The 27,064-nt window shown below is 43.7% G+C and overlaps 1 protein-coding gene across 1 annotated transcript in view; it reads right to left on the reverse strand.

The window, feature by feature from the left end:
• The window catches only part of VWF (von Willebrand factor), a 166,087-nt gene that overhangs the window by 3,966 nt on the left and 135,057 nt on the right, over positions 1–27,064 (reverse strand). Inside the window, exons 44-50 of the mRNA XM_081911652.1 lie at positions 20,482–20,592; positions 19,554–19,737; positions 17,582–17,622; positions 12,300–12,416; positions 9,119–9,217; positions 6,921–7,049; positions 5,650–5,689 (exon numbers count right to left, since the gene is read on the reverse strand). Of these exons, the coding sequence (XP_081767778.1) occupies positions 5,650–5,689; positions 6,921–7,049; positions 9,119–9,217; positions 12,300–12,416; positions 17,582–17,622; positions 19,554–19,737; positions 20,482–20,592 (721 nt within the window). The remainder of the gene's footprint in view (positions 1–5,649; positions 5,690–6,920; positions 7,050–9,118; positions 9,218–12,299; positions 12,417–17,581; positions 17,623–19,553; positions 19,738–20,481; positions 20,593–27,064) is intronic.

Below are 27,064 nucleotides of genomic sequence, written 5' to 3' on the forward strand. Positions count from 1 at the left end.
TATGTGATATTTCAATCAGCTGACAAAGGATAGGCTTTACTAACTTTCAATAGAACCACACAAAAATCCACACAAAAAACCCCAAAATAAATTGTGGTCCCTTTCATATATGAGTGATATACTAGGAAAATCAGAGACATGATTGACAAATCAATAAAGCAATCAACCTATATAGTGTTAGGCTGGCCCCAAGTTCTCATGAAGATGTGAGCAGAACCTTAGAGACATTGTTAGCAGAAGAAATTGGAGGCTGATTTCTGTATACAATTAATTGCCTCATGGGGAAAAGGTTTTTGAACCCTACTGACAACAAACACTATACATAATAATAATAATAATAATAAATTTTATTTGTATCCCGCCCTCCCCAGCCGAAGCCGGGCTCAGGGCGGCTAACAACAATCAAAACAATCAAACAATCAGATAATTGCACATTCTAAAAATATTTCATTATAAAAATCAATTGAAATCAAATTAATGGCAACTGATTAAGCAAGATTCTGTGCAGGTTGCCAGAGGAGGGAGTCAGGCTGTGCCCTGACCAAAGGCCTGGTGGAACAACTCTGTCTTGCAGACAAACGGTTTTATAACTTTAATGCAAAAGGAGCGGTGTGTGCTATTTTGTGCCTCTGTAATGAGATCTATGTGGGAACAACAGTGAGATCCATCAAGGTTAGCATCTGTGAGCATTAAAGCTGCACTAGGAACCACAGAATACAAGCTCCCCTTATCCAGCCTTTTCCAGAATATGGATGTATTCAGGAAGACCTAAATTTTTCTGCCTGGAAAAGGTCCGTGCCAAAGGATTACAATTCCATCAGAAATTCCTGCAGAAAGAACTATATTGGATGTCGACTCTGAATACAAAATCCCCCAGGGGCTTAAATCAAAATATGAACTGGATGGGCAACGTTATGAATTGTCTATAAAAGGAGATTCTGGCTGCATAAAGGCCATAGACGTCTGAGTATACATATAAGTATTTGTTCCTGCTCTTTCAGTAATGTGCTCTGTATGTAACTATGTTTTGAAATGGAGGGTTAGTTGCTGCCGCATGAGTACAGTTTGTTGTAAATAAAATAGGGTTGCCATATTTCAAAAAGTAAAATTCCTGACAGCCGCAAAGTTGTTGACTTTTTTTAAAGAAGACCTAACCCAAAAATAGAGATTTAAAGCTTTTTCAGCTGTTTCCGCAGCTTTTCCCATTGTGTTGCCATACATTTGGGTTTTCCCTGACATTTTGCCAATTCGGCAAAATTCCCCCAGCGCCATTTTTACACTGAAAACCAGGACATGTCAGGAATTTTCCTGACGTATGGCAAGCCTAGTTGTAAAAAAACTTTAAGACAGGGATTTAGAAATGGAGATTTAGGGCTCAATATACTAAGCTATATGGGCATAGTAGCTGGTGTTCGTAAAATGAATTTTAAAAGATGACCTAGAATGCATGTGGCAGATGAATTGAAAATTTGATTTTGTTTGCATTTTAATAAGAAACAACTTAAGTTCTCAAACCAATATGTAAAGCAAAATACACCTATCCTTCAATATTTGCACTTATCTGAATTTTGCAATGCAACTCTCCAACTAAGCAAGGTGTACAAATATGCATGTATCATTACGGTAATATATACAGTAATGTATCAGCAAAAATAACACATGAAATGTATTTTATTTGGGGAAATTGCTTACAAAAATGTGCATATTAATTAAACCAGCATACAAAAATATATTTGCTAGGAGAAAATTGCAGTAAATGCAATTTAATAGGGATTTTTTATTTTTGAAAAACCACATATTGCTGCAGAAATGTGAAGAGCTGAATTTAAGATGGGAAAATACTTAAAGAACTAAAATACAAACTCATCCATTCATAGTGATAAGTACCCAAATAAACTGATAATTTTTTCAGTTATTTCTAGTGTTGCATTAAAAATAACCCCAACAATAACGGACTGGCATTACAAGCTACAAGAATTTGCTGAAATGGCGCAATTAACAAATACCCTGAGAGGCAATTCAAAACAAAAATTTATGGAAAAGTGGGATAGATGTAAAACATATGTTCCAAAATACAGTAAAGTTTCGCTATCTATGCTAGCATTTGATTGACGTTGGAGTGAGACTGAGTTGAGAAATAACACTAAGAGCACATATTGATATAGGAATGTATTAGATAATATGTAAAGAAATATACAATAATAAGAAATTCATTTGTAAAAAAGGAATATACAACGGGAAAGACAGGAAGTCTAGTGTGTTGGTATTTATATGATTTTTTGGAGGGAAATTGGTTTTTTCTCTTTGTTCTTTTTGTTGGTTTGTTTCATTTTCTTTTTAGGTATATAAAATTTGTATATAATTTTTGTATACATGTTGGAAATTATATTATAGTAAGTCCTGTAATGTAATATGACAATGTTTACCGATGCAATATAAGAATGTTAATAAATAAATAAAATGCTAAAAATATATATAGTTTGCTACTGTATTTGTCGACATGACCAGTACAAGAAATCTTATCTGTAATAGCAATGTTACCCTTTTGCATCACTATGGCTGTCACCAGATAAGAGGTTCTTAAAATGGGTTCTGCAAAGGCACTGGCAAATGCATGAAGCAGCATTATCGCACACGACTAAACAACAACAACAAGGTTGTGCTAAATGTATTCACTTTGAAAGGTGTGGGTTTTTTGAATGAGCGTCAGAGCTGCGTTCTCCTCCATTGTCCCTTCTTCCTCCTGCTGATAGCCAACTTCACTGTGACGTTCCTGGCTTGTATTAAGCAAGAATTCCCTGTTATTTCCATACCAAGGAACAATGGCTCGGTCTCAGTCAAGAAGCCACAAACTCTTTTTATGTCTGAACTTGGGAACTCTGGTTTAATACAGTCTAGGATCTTCATGGTTTTCCCAGTAGTAATGTATGGAAGTGAGAGCTGGACCATAAAGAAAGCTGATCGTTGAAGAATTGGTGCTTTTGAATTCTGGTGCTGGAGGAGACTCTGAGAGTCCCATGGACTGCAAGAAGATCAAACCTATCCATTCTTAAGGAAATCAGCCCTGAGTGCTCACTGGAAGGGCAGATCCTGAAGCTGAGGCTCCAATACTTTGGCCAACTCATGAGAAGAGAAGACTCCCTGGAAAAGACCCTGATGTTGGGAAAGATGGAGGGGACAAGGAGAAGGGGATGACAGAGATGGTTGGACAGTGTTCTCAAAACTACCAGCATGAGTTTGACCAAACTGCAGGAGGCAGTGGAAGACAGGAGTGCCTGGCGTGCTCTGGTCCAGGGGGTCACAAAGAGTCGGACATGACTAAACGACTAAACAACAACAACAGGATCTTCATGCCAAAACTGGTACATGATAAGGTGTGGCGAAAGAGTGGCACGTGACTCATGGCACCTTGAACTTGGACTGTGATTTGTGCCCCTTGGCTGCTGCTCCTTCTTGTTGCCATTTTCCTTCATTTTGTCTGCTCTCATTGCCATTATAAGACTCATTTGCCCAAGCTGTCATTTAATCCTGTCGTTTGGCAGTGGCTTCCTATGTGGTTTTAAGTGTCAGTGTTAGGAAATACAAGAATATCATTGAGACCATGCAGATGTGTGAACACAAGTGCCAAAAATGGCTATAAAGAGGAGGTCCTTTTCAACATTTGCAGAAAAGAGGCAGGCAGTTTTGACTTAGCCCTAGAACTGACATGTTGGTCCTAAAAGCAACTTCTGGCCCATTCATTGGAATTTTCACTGGTTTCCCTCAATCTTGAATAAGTAGAAAATCCAATCAGAAAACTGATATTGGTCAATGTTCGGACTTTCCAACATATCCAGCATCATCCTATAAAAAGCTTTCCATTAGCAGATGAAAGCCAGAACTGGCAGATTACACTGTTAGGAGGCTTTTTAAATTTTACTTGCTTTGTTGTTCATTTTCTGCAGTGTTTCTTTAACGTTGTCTTTGAGCCTTTTCAGTATTACATTCACATCTGTTTTATGTAATGGTTAATTGGCTATTTTCAGTAATAGTCATTGTGCAGATAAAAGAAACCCTCCTAATTAAATTAACCTGTGAGCACTTTACAGTGAGAGTCTATTATCTCAAGAGCTCCAGTGACTTTTATTTCTTAAAACTGGAACTTGCTGATATATGGACAGGCAACGGCAAGAAATGATCTTGGAATAAATTCCTCAAACTGGGGTTTTGTTACAGCAGTTAACTGTGGCTGCATAGGGATGGCCATCTTTTATTTATTGGCACATGAACAGAACAAAAAGTAAGAGGAGAGAGAATGAAGGGTGAAGAGGTGCTGACATTTTGACCTTCAAAGGAGGGATAGTTTTCAGTGATAAACAAATTCTGTAATTATCCACCATATAACTTGACAACTGACGCCTTTATTTGAGGTCATGTTGAAGAATTAGTTTTGGAGACTGATCCAGGCAAAAGAAGAAAATCAGGGTAAAGTCTCCACTTTTAGAAATATAGTGTTTCCTAAACCTCTGGCAGTGGGAATCATCAGCTCAAAAGGTTTATGCTTTAGAGAAGGCAATTAAAACCAAAAGCAAAAACAAACCCCTGAGGAAGGAACTTTCTTGCATGCATTTTTTTCTGCAGGAGTCATTGACCATTGTGCATCTCTTTTTTTTATGCTTTGTTGTAAACACCAACAAAAATCAAAAAGAAAAACCATACATTTATGTCGTTACACCAAATAGAAAATAAACAAAAGGGTAAAATCATCTGTTTTGATGGTAAATCTTCTTAAGGTACATCTAACCTCCCGTCTTCTCTATGCTTCTTTTAATATTTACAAACTTATTGCATAAATCTATCAGTTCATTTTATATTAAAGTATTATTCTCTTATATCCTTGTTTCTTACTTAGCTATTCAAAGGTTGCGACCGAGTTCATACTACAACAATTGATCTTAAGATATGATTTGAAAAGCTCCCATTTTGCAATAAATACTTGTTAACTTTCATTTTTTCAGATAGTTGGGCTAGCTCTGCATATTTGGCTAGTATTTGTAACCATTCTGACCTGGAAGGGATTTCATCACTTTTCCATTTAGTCACTATTAAGATTCTCGCTGCGACTGTGGCGTATAAAAAAAAAAACTTCTTTTACATTCTTAGGAACGTCTGATCCTGTAATTCGGAGTATATATTGCTTCTGGTCTTTTTAAAAATGAAACCCTAAACTTTTTGTAAAGTTCTATATAGATGTCATCCCAGAAGATCTACATTTTTTTACATAGCCACCACATGTGGAACATAGTACCAGTTTCTACTCTACATCTCCAACAAGTACTAGATACATTTCTGAAAGCTTCCAAAAATGGGGGATACCTGCATCTCAGGGTGCTATATCTCTGTGTCAGAAAGAATCCTGCAGTCCAGTCACATCCAATCGAGGCAAGTGATTCAGTGCAGCATAGCGGTTTGAGTGTGGGACTAAGACCTGGGAGACCAGGGTTCAAACCTTAAGAAAACCATGAAACTCGCCGGATATCCTACCTCACAAAGTTTCTGTGAGGATCAAGTCAGCAAATGGGAACTTAATGTGCCACCTTGAGCTCTTTGGAGGAAAACACAAATGTAAAAATAAATAAAAGATATGCAGCTACCCAAACAGCTACTTACATGTTTTGCAGCATGTGTTGTCAAGGTTTGCGACTTTGCCCTAAAAAGAGAACACATCTCATTTAAAATATTTTAAAATGCAGTGGACGCTCGGGTTGCAAACGTGATCCGTGCGGGAGGCAAGTTCGCAACCCGTGACCCACGCATCTCCGCACGCGTGGGTCACGATTGGGCGCGCTTCTGCGCAAGCGCCAAAATCCAGAAGTAACCCGTTCTGGTACTTCCGGGTTCAGCACGGTGCGCAACCTGAAATCGCGTAACCTGAGGCATCTGTAACCCGAGATGTGATTGTATATGGAAGCCACCCAGAGTGGCTGGGGCAGCCCAATCATTTGGGTGGGGTACGAATAAAATAATAATAATTCTCTTTCAGGGGTGCCAACTTCAATAAATAATGGGGGGGGCAAGTAAGCGATGCTCACACACTCTTTTTTTAAAGCCAATGCCCATCAACTGGGGGAGGCAGAGGCCGTCCTCCTCAAATATATTATTTAAAACATTCAGAACATAATTAAAATTAACAATAAGCTAAAGAGAAATTAAAAACCCTTGCAAACATTCTGTATATCTGAGTTAGCTTATCTAAAAACAAAAAATGTTTCAGCAGATGAAGGTGCCTGCCTGATGTCCATAGGCAGGTGTAATGGGAAAAGGGGGCTGCTCGTGCGTAAGCGTCTAAGTCCTCCAAGCTTTACCATCAGTTCCTAAACTTTCCCAGTCCGAGGAGCCATGGGTGCGTGGCTACCTCAATCGCTGGCAGAATCCGTCAGTGGGCGTTTCCGGAATTTACGCCAACATAAGAGTTCCTTGACGGAAACTCTCCTTCTGGATTCTCTGCGTGACAGTTTCCTCCGCGGAGTGGGCGTCCCCAGCAGAGGTCCAGAGCCCTCCCCGCTGTTCTCACTGGAAACATCTTGGAGCCATTCCTCTGATTGAGTTTCTGCAGGAACTCTCCCTCTCCCCCTACTGGTTCCTTCCTCCGCATCCGAAGCTCTCCTAGCCTCCTTGAGCCCTTCCTCCACCTGACTCTCCGATGGCAGTTCCCTGACAGCAGGAATCCCCAAGTGTGGGTGCTGTCACACTAAAATACGGATTTCATACAAATGCACAATGTGGCACCTGTAGCAGGGCCAGTTCTGCAAATCAAAGCAGCAGAGTGCTTGTGTTGCTCTGCAAAGGACCAACCACACAAATGGTGCTATAATAATCGGCGGCAGCATCATCGCCACACTGTGCGATCTACTCAACAGGGCACTTGGCTCATTACTTACTCCTTCAGACAGACACTTGTTGGTATCAAATGGCGGGCAAGCAGTGATTCTCTTCTCCCAGGTGAAATCTCCTTTCATATTGACTTTGCAATAATGGGTGTCGCACCCGTCTTGGATCATTTCAGTGGGCTGTGGGAAAAACCAGAGTTTCCAATTATACAAATTATAGTCATCATTACCACCATCAAGTTGCATTTTTCTCCCTCCCTCCCTACAGCAAGCAGATGAAAGTCTCAAGGTCAGCTTGTACTTCTACCAACCAGGGATTATTCACCGGATGCTGATTGTGGAACAGTCCCATGCGCTCCTGGTCATCTGCTTATGGCAAAAGGTGGGGACCGCCCTGTGATCTTCGGATTTAGGATGGGATACAAATTTAATAAAGAAATAAATGTGAATATTTTTTGGAGCTTGAAGTGTTGTGGTAACTGGCCATGTGTTCTCATGGTATGCGTAACATGTTCAGCAGAATTCATGTTGTGGGGGTAGAGATAGCTCCACTGTTCCCTCCAGATACACAGTGTATTTGTCTGCAAAACATGTATAAACCAGTCCTTATTGTTCATGTTCAAAAAGGAAGAAGCCAAGCAAGACAACTGTTGTTGTTTAGTCGTTTAGTCGTGTCCGACTCTTCGTGAACCCCTGGACCAGAGCACGCCAGGCACTCCTGTCTTCCACTGCCTCCCGCAGTTTGGTCAAACTCATGCTGGTAGCTTTGAAAACACTGTCCAACCATCTCATCCTCTGTTGTCTCCTCCTCCTTGTGCCCTCCATCTTAAGCAAGACAATACCTTTTGCCTATCTTCCCTCAAGTCCCCCCCCCCCTGACTGTAAGCTGGATACCTTCCACCTGAAGGAGCATCTCCACCCCCATCATTCAGCCCGGACCCTGAGGTCCAGCTCCAAGGGCCTTCTGGGGGTTCCCTCACTGCAAGAAGCCAAGTTACAGAGAACCAGGCAGAGGGCCTTCTCAGTAGTGGCACCCGCCCTGTGGAACGCCCTCCCACCAGATTTCAAAGAGAAAAACTACTATTTGATTTTTAGAAGATATCTGAGGGCAACCCTGTTTAGGGAAGTTTTTTATGTTCAATGTTTTATTGTGTTTTTAATATTCTGTTGGGAACCGCCCAAAGTGGCTGAGGAAACCCAGCCAGATGGGCAGGGTATAAATAAATTTATTATTATTATTATTATTATTATTATTATTATTATTATTATTATTTCATGATGCTGAAAGCCAGACAGTCACTCAGGCCTAGAGACAACCACTCCTAAGACAACCTTATGGGGAGCCATCTGTGGGAGTTGTGGCTCAGCATCTGGAAGCATCCAGAGATATATATGCAGTATACCTGAAGGAACATCTCCACCCCCATTGTTCAGCCTGGAAACTGAGGTCCAGCTCCGATGGCCTTCTGGTGGTTCCCTCATTGCGAGAAGTGAGGTTACAGGGAACCAGGCAGAGGGCCTTCTCGGTAGTGGCACCCGCCCTGTGGAACGCCCTCCCACCAGATGTCAAGGAAATAAACATCTATCTGACTTTTAGAAGATACATGAAGGCATCCCTGTGCAGGGAAGTTTTTAATGTTTGAGATTTTTTTGTATTTTAATGTTTTGTTGGGAGCCGCCCAGAGTGGCTGGGCCACCCAATCAGATGGGTGGCATATAAATAAAATAATCACCATCATTTTTTTGTGCATCTCCTGTTGCAAGTTCCTTACAGTACAGTGGTACCTCTGAATGCGAACAGGATCCGTTCTGGAGCCCCGTTCGCATCCTGAAGAGAACGTAACACATGAGTGCGCATCTGCGGGTTGCGTTTCGCCGCTTCCGCACATGTGCGTGACGTCATTTTGAGTGTCTGCGCATGCGGCGAAACCCTGAAGTAACACACTCCGTTACTTCAGGGTCACTGCAGAGTGCAACCTGAAAATGCTTAACTTGAAGCGTATTCATCCAGAGGCATGACTGTAGTTGTCTAAGTGCCTCTTAAACAAAAGGGACTCTCTCCTGTATGTAGCTGACACTCAAGGAACCGGACTGCTTGTTGCCTTTTCATCTGGAGTTTGAAAAGGCAGGAAATGTTCTTGCAGAAGCCCCTTTCTTGTCAATGGAATATATGCTAGAGTGGAATCTTCCAGACAAACTGCATTCACTTGGCATTATAGTGGACCCAGTTTTAAGTGAAACCAACTCACCTTCAGGGAAATAATGGTTCTGTTCCTCAGCTGTATGGAACATGCAGATGGCAAGCATTTGCCGCAGCAGGAGCCAGAGACTGTTTCCATCCTGTAATTCTGCAAAGAAATAAAATGGGTGATTTCACTGAACCTCAGTCTTCACCGACATCAAAGTAATCTGCTAAAGTGCAGTGGCACTGCCTCACTTCACGGACATAATCGACTATGGCAGTCCACTAGACTAGACTGAAGCCACATCATCTGTAACCCAGTGGACATGCCATTCAGGAGATGGTCAAATCCATTGTGTGTTGAGGTTCCCAAGCCACCCCCTAAATAAATCACAATTCACACAGAAATTTGTGTTTAAGGTTTTTGGCATAATTTTGGCCACAACATTATTAAAATGTGAGTGGTTGCTTAGGCATTGGTTATGACTATCTGTCCCCACGCCCAGGGACAAAACTGACTTCCTGGATTCTAGCGAGAGCCAGTAAGGGAAAACAATATTGGGGAGAAAATGGGGCTGGGCACCATACCGTCACCCCTCCCCACATGCTCCCAGGGGCTTGCATGGCCCTAGCCCCTAGCCAGGGTTACGGACAAAAGTATGGCAAATCCCTGGATTCCTTTAACGGAATTCCCTTGCAGCAGCAGCGTTGGAGGGACAGGCACTGTCAACCCTCCACCAACCAAAATTGGTATCAGCCAATCTGCCAAATGGACAAAATTCCTACCAGGCCCCTGCCTCAAAGCTGACGACCCCATGACATGCATAGCAAGGTCAAGCGCAACAGCCCTAAATTAGGGAGGGAGGGTGATCCGATGCATGCAGCAAAAGAGACTGAAATAAACTGTGTGCCAAGAATATATAACCTTCGGGCCATCTGTCTAAATGGTAACATCAAAATCTCCCCAACAACCCAAATTGGCCCAATCATAGTCATGGTCATCCAGTAACCAAGAGGGGGTGTCCTGTTAGACCCCACCACAACACGTGCTCTTCATGATGGAGAACACGCTTTCTCACACCAGTGGCTCATGTCCCTTGCGGGGAGATACCCCATATGATTATGTAGTTACTGGGTTACAGATGACGATTGGTGGGAGGCAACTCTGTGCTGAAACACTTTTGCGTGGCAAATCAGATCCTCTTTAAGGAGGGTACGCATTGCACTCGGGCCCCCAGGCATCTCTCACCTCCTGGTGTGGGCAAGGCTATGCCCTGCTCAACTCTGGTCATTTCGCAGTCACTTGGTCCCTAAAGCCATTGCTTGGCTTGGGGGGTGGCCACAAAACATTATTTAAGCCCTGCGTGATGTTTGCTAGACCTCTTTGCCTTCACGCAGCGGATCCCCTGCCTGCCCACCCCTTTATCTGGTGTGTTGGCCTTGCTATGGACATTGTTGGTCGCCTGTTTTGCAATGGGGGCCTGGTAGGAATTCTTCCATCTGGCAGATTGGCAGAGCCATTTGGTTTTCGCCTACCACATAGCAATCGTCACAACTTTGTAAGGTTTGGCGGTTAGGCATTGGATCAGCAGTGTGTGGGGCGGAGAGGTGCGGTTATCACCTGCCACTCCAAGCTCAAGGGTATTCCGTTAAAGGAATCAGGGGTTGGCCTGGGTCTTGTCCGAAACCCCGCGGTAGGGGCTAGGGCCATACCAGGACCCCACGAGGGCTCCCTCTGGTTGTGTTTCACCCTTTTATCAGATTCCCCGTGATGTGGGTGGGAGTCTGATATAGTTTGGATGATTCCTATGCCTAAGCCAATACCACTCACATTCTGTATTCAATAAAGTTGTGGCCAGAATTTTGCCCAATAACTTAAACTAAAATCCCGTGTCAATTGTGTCTTCATTTTTGGGGGCATCTCGAAGTGCAACTGTTCTGCAACAATAACCTGAGACTCTGTCCTTAGAAGTCACACATTTGTCGTCATTTATAACAACACATACATAAATACTGCATGCAATGTTGCTTGGGGGGAGATTGGCAAAGGTCTATTTTTATTCCTTCTCCCCTCTTCCTGTCCCCCCTCAATGATTTCATCATTTGATGAGGAAGCTTCCCTGGAGTCTAATCCCTCTTTTCAACAGCTGCTTTCAGGGATGAAGTGAATGTTAAGACCTCCCTTCATCTCCGAAGCAAGTCTTGTGGGAACAGAACTGGGCACAGAATAGGAAATCTATACTGAATGACGCTGAAGGGGTTCTGCCTTCACACAAAAACTAAATGAGCAAATCTGGATGGCAAAGGGCCTACATAAGAAATATTACAATTTTCCTGAAATAATGGCTGTATTTCTAACATGTAAAGACTTAAAGTGTCCAGTCCATCCAGGAACTCTTGAGAAATATAGGGGTCCCTAGAAACCTTGGCTGCTGCTGCTGCTGCACACACACATGCAGTTTCTACCAGTATAAGCTGTGTTGTATGAACTGGTAAGTTAGGGGGAGAATTTCAGCAAGGTTCTGAGCCATACATGCTCCAACCTAAAGTCACCGCCAGTTTGGGATGCATCCACTATGAAAACAGTAATTTCAGGTATTTAGAAATGTTTTCTTAAGCGATGTTAAACAGATCCTTTACCTCATTGCATGTGGAAATATGCAAAATGCGACTCTAACCAAGTTTAATAAAAATAAGGCTTACACTAAATATGTAACAATATTCCGTTCTGAGCCAACCGGAGTGAGGGAACATGGAAAATTCAGGTAAGAATTGTGGCCGTGAAGAATGAAAAAGTGTCTTGAAAATTATCCGGCAGCAGCTGTCAAGTGTACAGAAAGACCCTGATCTCATTATTATTATTATTTTACAGGTAGCATTAGAAACATTTAAAACATTTTGCAGACCATGTGCTTTAACTCCTACTTTTCTTTATGGCAAGGCTTAAAGGGCCTTCGGCTTCAAGTATTTATTTACTTATTTTGTAAAAGTTGTATACCACTGATTGTTATTTTTAAAAACCCTCAAAGTAGTATGGAAATCAGTGATACTGTAAGAAAAAGGATGTAGTTAATTTATATGGTCCAGCCAACTCCTGTGGCACAAAATGCATGTTGCACATTTCCATGAATTTTGGTAGAATTTGCGACTGTGAGTGTACGTCTTTTAACAGAGGTGTGAGAATAAAGTAGCTTGGAATATATCCTAGACCTTCAATATCAGCAGGGCCATAACATACACTCTCTTACCTTGGGGCAAGGTTCACAGGTGATTTTTCCACATGTCAATTTATATTTCAGAAACAGTCCCCTCTGTAGACTGCATTGACAGCTGGTGCATTGATCCAACAGCACACGTTTCCCAGGCTGAAAGATGAGAACAAAACTGCAGTTTCAACTGATCATGCATTCTCATCAGAAACATGAAGAATGGACCATTCTTAACCAGATGAAAAATAATAATAATAAAACCGTTCAGCCTCTAAACATATAATTTCCCCAAAAAAGATATGAAAACTTCTACTTTGCTGATAGTTCAAGCAAAAATGATAATAATATTAAGGTGTCCAGGGAATGTACTGGAAATGAACTATCAAGCAAATGTCCTTCTGCCTTTCCATTCAGTCCCCATTGTGGCATGAACTCCTTCCGCTTTCTCCAGCTGTGGTTACAATCCATTAGGTAAAGGGTAAAGGGACCCCTGACCATTAGGTCCAGTCGTGGCCGACTCTGGGGTTGCGGCACTCATCTCGCTTTACTGGCCGAGGGAGCCGGCATACAGCTTCTGGGTCATGTGGCCAGCATGACTGAGCCACTTCTGGAGAATCAGAGCAGCACACGGAAATGCCGTTTACCTTCCTGCCAGAGTGGTACCTACTTATCTACTTGCACTTTGACGTGCTTTTGAACTGCTAGGTTGGCAGGAGCAGGGACTGAGCAACGGGAGCTCACCCCATCACAGGGATTCGAACTGCCGACCTTCTGATCGGCAAGTCCTAGGCTCTGTGGTTTAACCCACAGCGCTACCCGCGTCCCACATTACAATCCATTAGTTGACAATAAATGCAACAAAGGATACACACGCATGGAAATGATATGCCAATTATTACCAGACAAACCTATACCAGGCTCCTGATTATACTGATCCCCTTCATCTGAATTCACAGCCCTATGTTTAAGACAGGGTCACATACACAGGATTGATTTCTTAGATTCCTACATGAAGTAGGAGAATTTAATTTTTGCATTGGCTAAAGTTGCCACAGAAAATCTAAAATTACTATATCCTAGGGTTGCTGGGAATTATATCCACAGAACTGAATCTAATGGTTCTCCATTCTTTTAGCGTGAATCATTTATTTAGAAAAAAAGAAGTTTCTACGCTGCAACCTAGCAGCAAGGCAAAATTAAAAACCCACTAATATCCCATGTTTGGGGGAAAGCTGCCACCCAGATAAAATTATTATATAATTTCTTCAGGGATTGTTCCTGGACGGCAAAAGGTAAAAGTACTCCTGACTGTTAAGTCCAGTCGTGGATGACTCTGGGGTTGCAGCGCTCATCTCACTTTACTGGCCGAGGGAGCTGGCATTTGTCTGCAGACAGCGTCCGGGTCATGTGGCCAGCATGACTAAACCGCTTCTGGTGAAACCAGAGCAGCGCATGGAAACACCGTTTACCTTCCCGCCGGAGTGGTACCTATTTATCTACTTGCACTTTGACATGCTTTCAAACTGCTAGGTTGGCAGGATCCTGGACAGTAAAGCCCCATTAATAAGGAGATTACTGGGAGCTGGCAAATGCATATTATTAAGATTATTTAGGTTTGTGAAATACACCTATGAAATGCTGCATGAGAATCCTACAACATCTGCTAACACACTACTGGCCAATGCAAGCCGTAAAAGTCAGTATCAAGGCAAAGAGCACCCGGGTCTTCCTTAATCACTCTGCTCAATAAAAGCCTGGGAAACCAGATGACTGTTGCAAGGCGATTCCATTTGGTAAGTCAAGCCACCTGGTTGGAAGTTTAAAGCAATTCAGAATGAACGCAGTTAAACCAAACTATGGGAGAATAAAGCTGGTAACTAGATACGAGGTGGAAATGTAAAGGGATTAAGGCAAAAACAAATGGCTCCAGTGATATAATGGCAACAGAAGACTCTGAACGTTGTTAATGGGGGCCAGTAGGGAGAGGTGAGGAAAGAAGAGAGGGGATTTTCCTTTAATGGAAAGTGAAATATGTACTTCAAGGGTGGTTAACAATACATTTTTCAAGTCTGGGAAATGTAAGCGTGTGAGATACCAAGTCCTGCTTCCATGTTACTTCCAGTAGTATTTTATTGGATGAAGGCCAGACTCTCAGGAGAATGTCTAAATATTACAAATCACAGATTACGCATTTGGAGATTCTTGTTTTTTTTCATGGGAAAACAGAAACCCTGGAGGAAAGATGGGTGGGTGTACTAAAGAAACACTGATGGGTTGAACTGAACTAGGAAGGGTGTTCTACAAAGAAAAAAAACTTTTAATTAACACACACACATACTTTAAACCGCTGAGAGTTTTTGCAGTGCTATTGTTTTTTTTTTCTAGTTTTGTAAAGTTTTAGTTTTTTTGCACTTTTGTCCTGGACATTCCAACTGGGGAACGAAGACAGGACACAACTTTTAGAACAAACAAACAAAGCTGCAATCCTATACTGCTTTATCTAGGAATACATTGCCATGAATTCAGTAGGATATTCTTCTGAGTGGACTTTCATGGAATTGCACTATAAACAGATAAATGCCCCCTGAAGCAGTTATAATAATGAAGAACTAATACTGGGCCTTAGATAGAGCTAATAAGAATGATTTAAAAATATTTTCCTAGCATTCTCCCTCTCTCTACCCCTCCCCCGCTTTTTCTGTCTTTCTCTATCCTATCCTAATTTGCCTTTCTCTGATTCCCTCTCTGGCTCTCTGGGCAAAGCTTTTGATGCCTTAATTAGATTTGTGGGCAATTGTATTCTTACTTAAAAACTGCTGCTGGGGCTCCAGATTGGATTGAAAAATAATGAAGAACTTTTTGAACAATCAAACTGCTTCTTGGGCATCTTCTCTGTAATCCTTTTGGGTTTTTTTTTGCTTTCAGAGTGAGCTTCCCTTCTCCACAGGCATTCCCTCCATGGAGGAAAATGCAAATGTTGGAAGGAAAGTCCCTTGGTCTCAGTTCCTTTTCATGGTAATAAGGTAAAGGGACCCCTGACCATTAGGTCCAGTCATGGCCGACTCTGGGGTTGCGGTGCTCATCTCGCTTTATTGGCCAAGGGAGCCGGCGTACAGCTTCCGGGTCATGTGGCCAGCATGACAAAGCCACTTCTGGCGAACCAGAGCAGCGCACGGAAATGCCGTTTACCTTCCCGCTGGAGTGGTACCTATTTATCTACTTGCACTTTGACGTGCTTTCGACCTGCTAGGTTGGCAGGAGCTGGGACTGAGCAACGGGAGCTCACCCCGTCACAGGGATTCGAACCGCCGACCTTCTGATCGGCAAGCCCTAGGCTCTGTGGTTTAACCCACAGCGCCACCTGCATCCCTTTCATGGTAAGAGGGGTAGCGAAATCAAGCGGGGACATGTCACTCAAGTGCTTAGAAAGCCAGAGAAGAAGGAGACAACCCAGAAGAGGAGATGAGAGTTTATTCCCTGGTCAATCAAAGGGAATAATTGTATGAAAAACTCTCCAATTTATGGTACCACTTCTGGTGTGTGTAAGATGATCAAGGGTCTGGAAACAGAGGAACAGTGGAGAGGGTTTGGTATGTTTAGCCTGGATAAGAGGAAATACGATAGCCATCTTTAGTTTTGTAAAGGACTGTCCCATGTAAGATGGAGCAAGTTTATTTTCTCCTGCTCTGGAAGGTAGGACTCAAACCAATGGCTTCAACTTACAAGGAAGATTCTGGCTCAACATCAGGAAGAACTTTCTGACAAGAAGAGCTGTCTGACAGTGGAAAAGACTCCCTGGGAAAGTGGTGGACTCTCTTTCCTTAGAGGTTTTCGAAGCAGAGGTTATCTCGATTATCTGTCATGTAAACTTTAATTGAGATTCCTGCACTGTAGGGGGTTGGACTAGATGAACCTCAGGGTCCCTTCCAATTCTACAATTCTATACATCAGTGATTCAAGCAGCCTATGAAACCTTATGGTCTCCTGACGTTTATGACTCCGCATAGTATTGGCTATTTTTATCGTGATTTTGATAAGTAGAGCTTTTGTATATTATTGAAATTGTAAAAAGCAAGAAGCAGTGTAAACATTTAATTCATAAAGTAGTAAGACCAGTTATAAGTAGAGAATCCCCCCCAAATCAAAACCCCTCAAATGGACTTGCGATAATAATCGGTATAAAAATATGTGGAGTTTAGCAGTAGCTGGGAAAATAATGCATAAATCACATGTTGCCAAACACAGACATACAAGACTCTCTTCTCCACTGTCTTAACTGTACTCTGCTTATCTGATTTAAGTCTTTTCCAGATATGCTGTACTACTTTTTTTGGGGGGGGGGGTAATTATACTTCCGTTATTTTTATGGTATTGCTTTGTTTGACTTACTTCAATAATTTTTAAAAGAGCGAGAGAATATAGAGCATGGAAGTAAAGCACCCCGAGGCTGGATGTACTCAAAAAAACTGGTTGATGGTTCAGATCAAGCGAATGTAGAGGGAGAAGAACTATGAGGCTCATTTATACCATAAACCTATACAGGCAACTCCCCACTTACCCAGGGGTTATGTCCCTGTGCACATGAATGGAACACACATAAGTGGGGAGCACTGTGGCTCAGAAAGAGACTCTCCCCAGAGCCCAAAGATGATGTTGGGGAGGGTCTCCTCGTGAGTCAGAGGTACAACAGGGCTTTGCTCAGCTGATGTGTGGGAATGCAGCTGCTGCTGTGCTACCCCACATGTCAACTCTTTGGCGGAAAGGCTAAGCAGCCTCAACAAAGCCCTACTGCACCTCCGAGTTGTGATGAGACCCTCCCCGGAGCCTGAACCTCCTCCTCAGTCTGGCCATTCCTTTTGGGTCTATCCATCCTTTCTCTTCACCCTCCAGCCTACTCCTGTTCTTATACACACCCAGGAACAGCACATATGTGGAGCTACTGCTACCAGTGTCTGTCCAACAAAAAGCTACTCCAAAACCAAGGAATGGGCTGCAGTTCTGATGTTCACCTGAAAACAGGATGGGACCCACTGGTGGTTCCTGTTGTGTAGATTGCATTGACCTAGATAGCCTGGCCCAGTATGTTTCCTAGGTCCTTAACCCTGACATCTAGTTTTCTGTGCCAAAAAAATGTTTCACACCGACAAAATTCATTCTTCAGAGATCTGATGTTCAGGGTTACCACCTTGGTGAGAACTAAGCCTAAGGTTTGTGGTTAAAGGTTTAAAACTGACGGAGAGAAATGAGAAAATTTTCAAAACAGAGATCTCTTAACTTCCAAACTGAAGATCATTTCAAAAGTTGATTAGCTATTATCTTACCGCAAGAACGGTGCCATTCAAAACACAGCCGCTTACAGGTTCTACAAGAGAAAATGGGTGTCCATTAGCATGAGTACCTTCAATGCAACCACAGGGATTATAATAATCTATATGCAGCCATAAAATTAAAAGACGCCAGCATGAGTTTGACCAAACTGCGGGAGGCAGTGGAAGACTGGAGTGCCTGGCGTGCTCTGGTCCAGGGGGTCACGAAGAGTCGGACATGACTAAACGACTAAACAACAACAACAAATTCTGCATTTCCATGGTGTCATCTGGAGTGCACTGTCACCCATATGCAGACAGCATGCAGCCCTATTTCTCCTGTTCATCAGGAGAAGCACATCCGTCTATGACCATTCTGGACTGCAGTGATGGACTAGATGGAGCCACACGGCCCCTGAAGAATCAGGTTCATAGCTGGGGGTACTCCTGGATCCATTGCTGTCATTGGTGGTACAGATCGCTCCCATGACATAGCGTGCCTCCCGCCAGCTTTGGCTGATGCCCCAGCTCCACCCCATCAGGCTATTTGGGGCCTGGTAACTTCATGGGTAGATTACTGCATTGTGCTATACATGGGGCAAATAACACATTTGTTCTGTATGATTCCCTCTGGGAGCAATGGAACATCAAGTCCTATCACTCCCAGAGATTTGCTCTATCTGTGTTGAAAGTGCTGGTGGCAAGGAAGGAACATTTTATCATATGTGGTGGGAATGTAAAAAGGTTAAAAACTTATGGGAAATGATATATAATTAGATGAATGTTGAAATATACATTTATTAAGAAACCAGAAGCATTTCTACTGGGCATTGTAGGAGATGATATAAATAGAAAAGATTGTAAGCTGTTTTTATATGCAATGACGGCAGCAAGAATATTGTTGGCACAAAAATGGAAGCAAGAAGAATTACCGACGAAAGAAGATTGGAAGATGAAATTGATGGACTATGCAGAATTAGACAAGGAAGAATTCGAAACCAGCAGGACCAGAGATTCACAGAAGATTGGTGTAAATTTACAGACTATTTGAAAAGTAATTGTGATGATCAGATTACATTTGTAGGTTTGCAAGAGGTTTTGTGAGGTGAATAATCTGAATTATTGCATAATTGGACAAAAAGGGAGATGTTAGTTAAGATAATTAAAGGCAATATGAATTTAAGTAATGCAGAAGAAATGATAAAAATGGGGGATCATCAGAGGTGCTGATGGAAGTCCAAAAAGATTGTATAAGATGTGAAATTTTGTGGTATGTACGATAATTAATATGCTTAAAAATAAATAAAAAATATTTAAGAAAAGAAAAGAAAATGCTGGTGGCCAGGAGTCCCAGGCACTAGCTGCTCAGGCTGTGGGTAGCTGGATATCCAGTTTTTATTTAGCTGGTTATTACCATTTCTCAATAGTTCTTTAAAAAATAAACAAATCCCTAAGTGGTGTACCATTTTAAAGGGGAGCGAAGAAGCAGAGGCAGCGCACAGCCCTCAGACCACCTCATAATGGAACAGGCCACATTGAGGATTCGGAAATGGACCATTGATTTCCCAAGGAAGCAGAAACTGCTATATTATTTTCCGCAGCCTGTTTCTGCTTCCAAAACTGTTAGGCAACAAAGTGGTGCCGTAAAGTGCTTAGTCAGTCGTCTTCTCCTCCAAGAAAAAACATCCTGGGGCAATGAATTCCACAAGGCAATTGTGTGTCTGAAAAGAAAAGTGCAAAAATAAAAAATAAAAAAAGCAAAAGTGAGTGGGGCCTGAGGAGAAAAGTGGGAAAGTGAGTGATGCTAGAGAGGGGAAAAAGCATAAATAGTGGCATCAGTATGTTCTTGATGTCACAGAAAAACAAAACAGAAAGTGAACTGTTGAGTTTGTAGGCTAAGTCATATAGCCCAAGCCAAATGCTTAACTTTGACTGTGGACCATTTTTCCTGATGATCCCTTTTTGTGTGTGACAGACCATTCCGTACCACAGTGGCATGTAGGACAGCAGCCAGTTGTTCGGCTACAGCGCAGTTCGGTTCCGAATGGGCAACTGGGTTGCTGTGCCTGAGCGCAGGAGATGTTCTTTGTCTGAATAAACACCTCTTCATTCACCCGGACGCATTCTCTGACGATGCATGGATCGGAGGGGGAATGCCACTCAGAGCCAACCTGTAAAGGAAACGCAGGAAAAGGGCTTCTGTGGAATGAAGACTGCCTTCCTCTTTTAAAGCGGAGGGAGAAATGTGTCAAGGCAGTTGCCTTCTCCCATCCAAGCAAACTGTGGCGACCGTGTCAGCCAGCCCTTAGGCCAGGCATAGGAAAACTCGGCCCTCCAGATGTTTTGGGACTACAACTCCCATCATCCCTAGCTAACAGGACTAGTGGTCAGGGATGATGGGAGTTGTAGTCCCCAAACATCTGGAGTTCCAAGTTTGCCTGTGCCTGCCTTAGGCCTTGCTGTTGCTAAATGTCAAGCAGTCATTAGAAAACAGCTGCCAAGGATGCTATCAGGATGACGACACTTAATAGCGTTAATCTGCCTTGTATCACCAAAACCTGGCCGGGCAAAGGCAGAAAGAGGGTTAGTTTCTCAATTATGCCCTATGTGGCTTCTCAATGGGGTGCCACCACCATGTTCTTCTCTTTTTAGGAGTCCCAATTGTGTTTATATCTGGTGTTGAATATATAACCCCCTATGGGACTCGCCAGCGGAGACCTAGTGCTGAGGTGCCCAAGGCTTTCAGGCCTTGTCAGGATCAGTGCAGGACTTTGTGGGGCTATCCCAACAGATTAGACACCCAACAGTCACTACACTTTAGTTGGTGTACTCTTGGACGAGGTCTAATTATAGTGATATATAAGTGGGGGAAGACATCAGCCGTGCCCTTTCCATGGTCCAACCGACAGACTGACCTCATGCCAATGGACATCTTCATCTCCCGGAGACCAGTGTGATACCTCGTCGCACATCGTCTTGAGACATTTCCCACAACACGCTCCTTCCTTGTTCACATACTTATATCCCTGGGGGGTGGGAATGGAATAAAAGACATTCTGATTATACAATAGAAACAAAGGTGAGTTAGAAATTAGTTTATTTCCTTTCTGGGGCGGGGGAGAAGGAATTGTCAATTACAGATTGCCCTCAAACATTACAGATTGCCCTCAAACATTAACTACAGAATTAACACACGCAACTAGAGAGATGACTAACCCTAGTTAACCATTGGCAAGCATTTTTTTTTTAAATTTAAGCTGCGTTTTTTTATTTAAGCTATACCTTCTTGCAAGCCCTGTGAGCAGATCCTTGCTCCCATTCTGCCCTGACAGCTATACCTGATGGGGTGGTTGTGTATGGACCTAGGCAAGAGTAGGATCTGGCATGTCCATACTGATGTGCCTCCCCATTCTCCCCCTCCCTTCATGTCTGTCTCTCCCCCCCCCCCCCGGCTGCAGGTCCCCTCCAGCAGATCCCATCCCCCAGAAGTGACTACGTAGAGCATGGGCAGGCAAACTAAGGCCCGGGGACGGATCCGGCCCAATTACCTTCTAAATCTGGCCTGTGGACGGTCCAGGAATCAGCATGTTTTTACATGAAAAGAATGTGTTATTTTATTTAAAATGCATCTCTGGGTTATTTGTGGGGCCTGCCTGGTGTTTTTACATGAGTAGAATGTGTGCTCTTATTTAAAATGCATCTCTGGGTTATTAGTGGGGCATAGGAATTCGTTCATTTTTTTTTTCTTCAAAATATAGTCCGGCCCCCCACAAGGTCTGAGGGACAGTGGACTGGCCTGCTGCTGAAAAAGTTTGCTGACCCCTGACAAAGAACCTAATACCTCTTGCAAAGGAAGCAACCAGAGCAGTGAGCTGCCCCTCCAATCACCCTTGCTAAGGCTCTTCTGAAACCTCAGTAAATAACTTGCTATATACATATTCAGCCATTTTCCCAGAGCCAACCAGATTTTTAACTCAGGTACTTCTAGGTACCGTATTTTTTGCTCTATAAGACTCACTTTTTCCCTCCTAAAAAGGAAGGGGAAATGTGTGTGCGTCTTATGAAGCAAATGCAGGCTGCACAGCTATCCCAGAAGCCAGAACAGCAAGAGGGATTGCTGCTTTCACTGCACAGCGATCCCTCTTGCTGTTCTGGCTTCTGAGATTCAGAATATTTTTTTTCTTGTTTTCCTCCTCCAAAAGCTAGGTGCGTCTTATGGTCTGGTGCATCTTATGGAGCGAAAAATGCGGTACCTATTCTATATCTTGGTTTCACTGTGTTTGCCATATCCTGCTACATGCCAAATTCTTATTAACCATTCATTCTTTATATTATCTTCATATGATCTACCTCAAGGATCACCTCTCCTCTTATGAACCAACCCAGATCCTGCAATCATCATCTGATCCATAGAGTGACAACACGAGAACAGGACATTTCTGCAGTGGCCCCCCAGCTGTGGAATGCTCTCCCCAGAGAGCATCATTACCTATCTTTAAGTTCCCGGGTAAAACTTTCCTCTATAACCAGGCCTTTGGCCTTTTAATCTGTCGCCTTTTAACTGTGTTTGTGGGAGGGGGTTATTAGTTTGTGTCTGCTTTATTACGTATTTTGTGTTCTCATTTTGTATGTTCATGTTGGAAACTGCCCTGTATTATTTGGATGAAGGGTGGTATACAAATTTAATAAGTAAATCATTATCATCATCTAACAGACGGAACAGTGCCAAATCCACAGGTTATGATAAACCAAAGTAGTATGAACAGATTATTTTAAACTAAAGCATTTACCGTATTTTTCGTCCCATAGGACGCTCTGTCCCTTAGGACGCACCGAGTTTTTTGGGGGGAAAATAAAGGAAAAAAATTCCCCTTTATTTCCCCCCCAAAACCAGGTCGGGGAAACCGAACCAGGTCGGGGAACAGCGGGATGGCGGCGCTGCGCCTCCCTGCTGTTCCCCGAGCTTGTGGGTCTGGCCGATGTCTGTCCAGCATGCGGGGCGCTCTGCTTCAGGGTGCCCCGTGCGCCGGGCGGCAGGCTGCTATCCGCAGTGTAGGGAGCCCTGTGGGGAACTCCTGCAGGGCTCCCCATGCTGCGGATGTCTGCCCAGCACGCGGGGCACTCTGCTTCAGGGTGCCCCGTGCGCCGGGCAGCAGGCTGCTATCCGCAGCGTGGGGAGCCCTGCGGGGAACTCCTGCAGGGCTCCCCATGCTGCGGATGTCTGCCCAGCACGCGGGGCGCTCTGCTTCAGGGTACTGCTCGCGCCGGGCGGCAGGCTGCTATCCGCAGCGTGGGGAGCCCTGCGGGGAACTCCCGTAGGGTTGCCTAGGCTGCAGATGTGTTCCCGAAGTGTCGGGCGCTCTGCTTTCAGTGCGCCTGGCGCTCCGGGAAGCAGGCTGCTATCCGCAGCCTAGACAGCCCTGTGGGATTTCTTCCTGAAGCCTGGAGAGCAAGAGAGGTCGGTGCGCACCGACCCCTCTCGCTCTCCAGGCTTCAGCGAATGCCTGCATTCGCCCCATAGGATGCACCCAGATTTCCCCTTCATTTTTGGAGGGGGAAAAGTGTGTCCTATAGGGCGAAAAAATACAGTAAATAGTTCTGATACTTCGGAACATAAATTAATTTAGTCCAAGAGCGTTTCCTGTCCCTTTTCAAAATGATTACATGGGAACAACGTACGGAAAGTGGTAGAAAGCTTTGCATCTGCTACAGTCAAATTTGTGATGATTCTGTCACCTCGGCTTTCTGCTAACCTGGATGTTTTCACCGTCAGAATGTCTGCTTCCCTTGTATTGTTTATCCAATTGTATTATGCTGTTGGGATTTAGAAATTTAACGAAGATTTAAAACACAAGATGTTCCTGTGATAAATATTCCTAAAGTTGGTCATATGGACAGCATGAAGATCACTATCTACGAGACTTGTGGGGGAAAATAATAATAATACTTGTCCCAGGAGGTCACGTTTTATGTAATTTTCTAGGTTTGAGCAGGTGATTTGGGAGTAATAATAAGCAGCAGCTGTGGGGAGACTGGCTCATATTCTGTTACAATAACTCTTTTGACTTGCTTTGCCAAAACAAGTACAATCCAACAGTGAGACTGAAGACGACACTTGCACTTTTCACCATGTTCTTTCTACTTGTAAAGACAGAATTGGGGTTTTTTGGGAGACAATACTCCTATTATGGAACAATGTGCTCAAAGAAGCCTACCAAAGTCTCACTGCTTGCTTACCGCCAACTGCTGAAACTATTTTTCATTTGCTGGTGGTTTTCGGACATATCTGTGTTTCGAGTGTTATTATGGCTTCGTTTGAATTGCTTTTTTTAAAATGTCATTGCCTGCTTCTTGGGAGAAAAGCAATGACAAACCTAGACAGCATCTTAAAAAGCAGAGACATCACCTTGCCAACAAAGGTCCGTATAGTAAAAGCTATGGTTTTCCCAGTAGTGATGTATGGAAGTGAAAGCTGGACCATAAAGAAGGTTGATTGCCAAAGAATTGATGCTTTTGAATTCTGGTGCTGGAGGAGACTCTTGAGAGTCCCATGGACTGCAAGAAGATCAAACCTCTCCATTCTTAAGGAAATCAGCCCTGAGTGCTCACTGGAAGGACAGATCCTGAAGCTGAGGCTCCAATACTTTGGCCACCTCATGAGAAGACAAGACTCCCTGGAAAAGACCCTGATGTTGGGAAAGATGGAGGGCACAAGGAGAAGGGGATGACAGAGGATGAGATGGTTGGATAGTGTTCTCAAAGCTACCAACATGAGTTTGACCAAACTGTGGGAGGCAGTGGAAGACAGAAGTGCCTGGCATGCTCTGGTCCATGGGGTCCAAAGAGTTGGACATGACTAAACGACTAAGCAACAACAACAACATGTTCTGGTCTTTATATGAAAATACCTGGGGTCAGATTAAGACTGAAGGAAGGATGTGGAATCTGCTGCAATGCATCTGTGCAGGGACAACCCCACAGTTTAGGAAGGTCTCTCTGGGTCAGGCAGAGGACATGGAGCAAACAGGAGCCATGACAAGGTAACCCTGCTCCTCTGCCCATTCTATATCTCCTGTTGCTCCTGCCTTTATCTTATCTCCTGGGTAAAAGGTAAAGGATCCCTGGACGGTTAAGTCCAGACAAAGGTGACTATGGGGTTGCGGCGCTCATCTCGCTTTCAGGCCGAGGGAGCCAGCTGGAAGCATCAGCCAATTTCCAGTCTGGGCCAGTGTTGCATGTACAGTGGTACCTCGGGTTAAGTACTTAATTCGTTCTGGAGGTCCGTTCTTAACCTGAAACTGTTCTTAACCCGAAGCACCACTTTAGCTAATGGGGCCTCCCGCTGCTGCCGCGCCGCCGGAACACGATTTCTGTTCTCATCCTGAAGCAAAGTTCTTAACCTGAAGTACTATTTCTGGGTTAGCGGAGTCTGTAACCTGAAGCGTATGTAACCCGAGGTACCACTGTATTCAGCTGTAAATCTGTTCTGTCTCATTTTCTGAGCATTAAACACACACACAATTGCTTTTCAGTTGCACACATTTTTATGCACATCCCCTGAAATTTTGTGTTTCGGATGTGTTTTATGATTGAAATATTCATCTTCGCATGCTTTTCTGTGTCCTCCCCCCTAAAATATGATTTTTTCTTCACATTTTGTAAGAACCACACCATATAATTCAGAGAAGTATGCAGTCCAGTTATTGCCTGCCTTCTGAGCCCCGTTGTGGAACTGATTTGCTCCAAAATGAAGCTGTAACAAATGCTTAATCTCTAGTTTCATCCGTTTAGGCAGTAAAAAGGTAAAGGTAAAGGACCCCTGGATGGTTAAATCCAGTCAAAGGTGACTATGGGGTTGCGGCGCTCATCTTCAAAGCCCTATACGGCCTAGGGCCCTCGTACCTACGGGACCGCCTCTCCTGGTATGCCCCACAGAGGAACTTACGGTCTTCAAATAAAAACACCTTGAAGGTCCCAAGCCACAGAGAGGTTAGGCTGGCCTCAACTAGAGCCAGGGCTTTTTCGGCTGTGGCTCCAACCTGGTGGAACGCTCTGTCACAAGAGACAAGGGCCCTCCAGGACTTGACATCTTTCCGCAGGGCCTGCAAGACAGAGCTGTTCCACCTGGCCTTTGGTCAGGGCGCAGCCTGACTCCCTCCTTTGGCAATCTTTACAAAACTTTAGTTTATGGTTGCCCTCAATTTTGATTTTAATTCATTTTTATAATGTTTTATAATGTTGTACTGTTTTAGTGTTGTTAGCCGCCCTGAGCCCGGCTTCGGCTGGGGAGGGCGGGATATAAATAAAATTTATTATTATTATTATTATTATTATTATTATTATTATTATTATTATCTTGCTTTCAGGCTGAGGTAGCTGGCATTTGTCCACAGACAGCTTTCCAGGCTATGTGGCCAGCAGGACTAAACTGCTTCTGGCGCAATGGAAACCAGAGTGCACGGAAACGCCGTTTACCTTCCCACTGGAGTGGTACCTATTTATCTACTTGCACTGGTGTGCTTTCGAACTGCTAGGTTGGCAGGAGCTGGGACCGAGCAACAGGAGCTCACCCTGTCATGGGGATTCGAAGTGCCGATCTTCTGATCAGCAAGCCCAAAAGGCTCAGTGGTTTAGACCACAGCGTCACCTGCGTCCCAAAATATCTCCTAGGTATCAGAAGGTGAATAAAGAGAGTCTGTGGTGTGGCCCGAAGTTTCATTCAGGATCCTGGGTGAGTCAGGCATGTTGCAGCATCCTGCAGGGTCCAAAGCCTTTTCCTCAGATTAACTACTCCCAGGGGAGACTGACTTCTGACAGGTAATCTTATTAGCTGTTGTAAAATAGCTGAGGCCACAACTTTACATGCTTACTTAGGAATAAGTCATATTGTCCATAACACACAAGTATGACACATAACACAGGAGTATGAACTGTGAACCTGGAAATCCTTAGTACAAATCTCACTTTGGCCAGAAATGACAGCCAACATTGCTTAATGTTTGTGGGAAATCCATTTCTCGATAAAATGCCAGGATTTTCAGAATGCCCTGGGCTGTAAAGGTAAAGGGACCCCTGACCATTAGGTCCAGTCATGGCTGACTCTGGTACTGCGGCGCTCATCTTGCTTTATTGGCCGAGGGAACCGGCATACAGCTTCCGGGTCATGTGGCCAGCATGACTAAGCTGCTTATGGCAAACCAGAGCAGCGCACGGAAACACCGTTTACCTTCCCGCCGGAGCGGTACCTATTTATCTACTTGCACTTTGGCATGCTTTCGAACTGCTAGGTTGGCAGGAGTTGGGACCAAGCAATGGGAGCTCACTCCCTCGCGGGGATTCGAACTGCTGACCTTCTGATCGGCAAGTCCTAGGCTCTGTGGTTTAACACACAGCGCCACCTGCGTCCACGGGCTAAGCGCACACTAATTTACCCCAAGACCTATATCAAATTAGCAGGAAAGGGGGAAATCTGGGAGGAAGAATACTAGTATGTCTGTT

This window comes from Podarcis melisellensis (assembly GCF_964234715.1).
Source record: "Podarcis melisellensis genome assembly, chromosome: 5".
In the NCBI taxonomy this organism is placed as follows: domain Eukaryota; kingdom Metazoa; phylum Chordata; class Lepidosauria; order Squamata; family Lacertidae; genus Podarcis; species Podarcis melisellensis.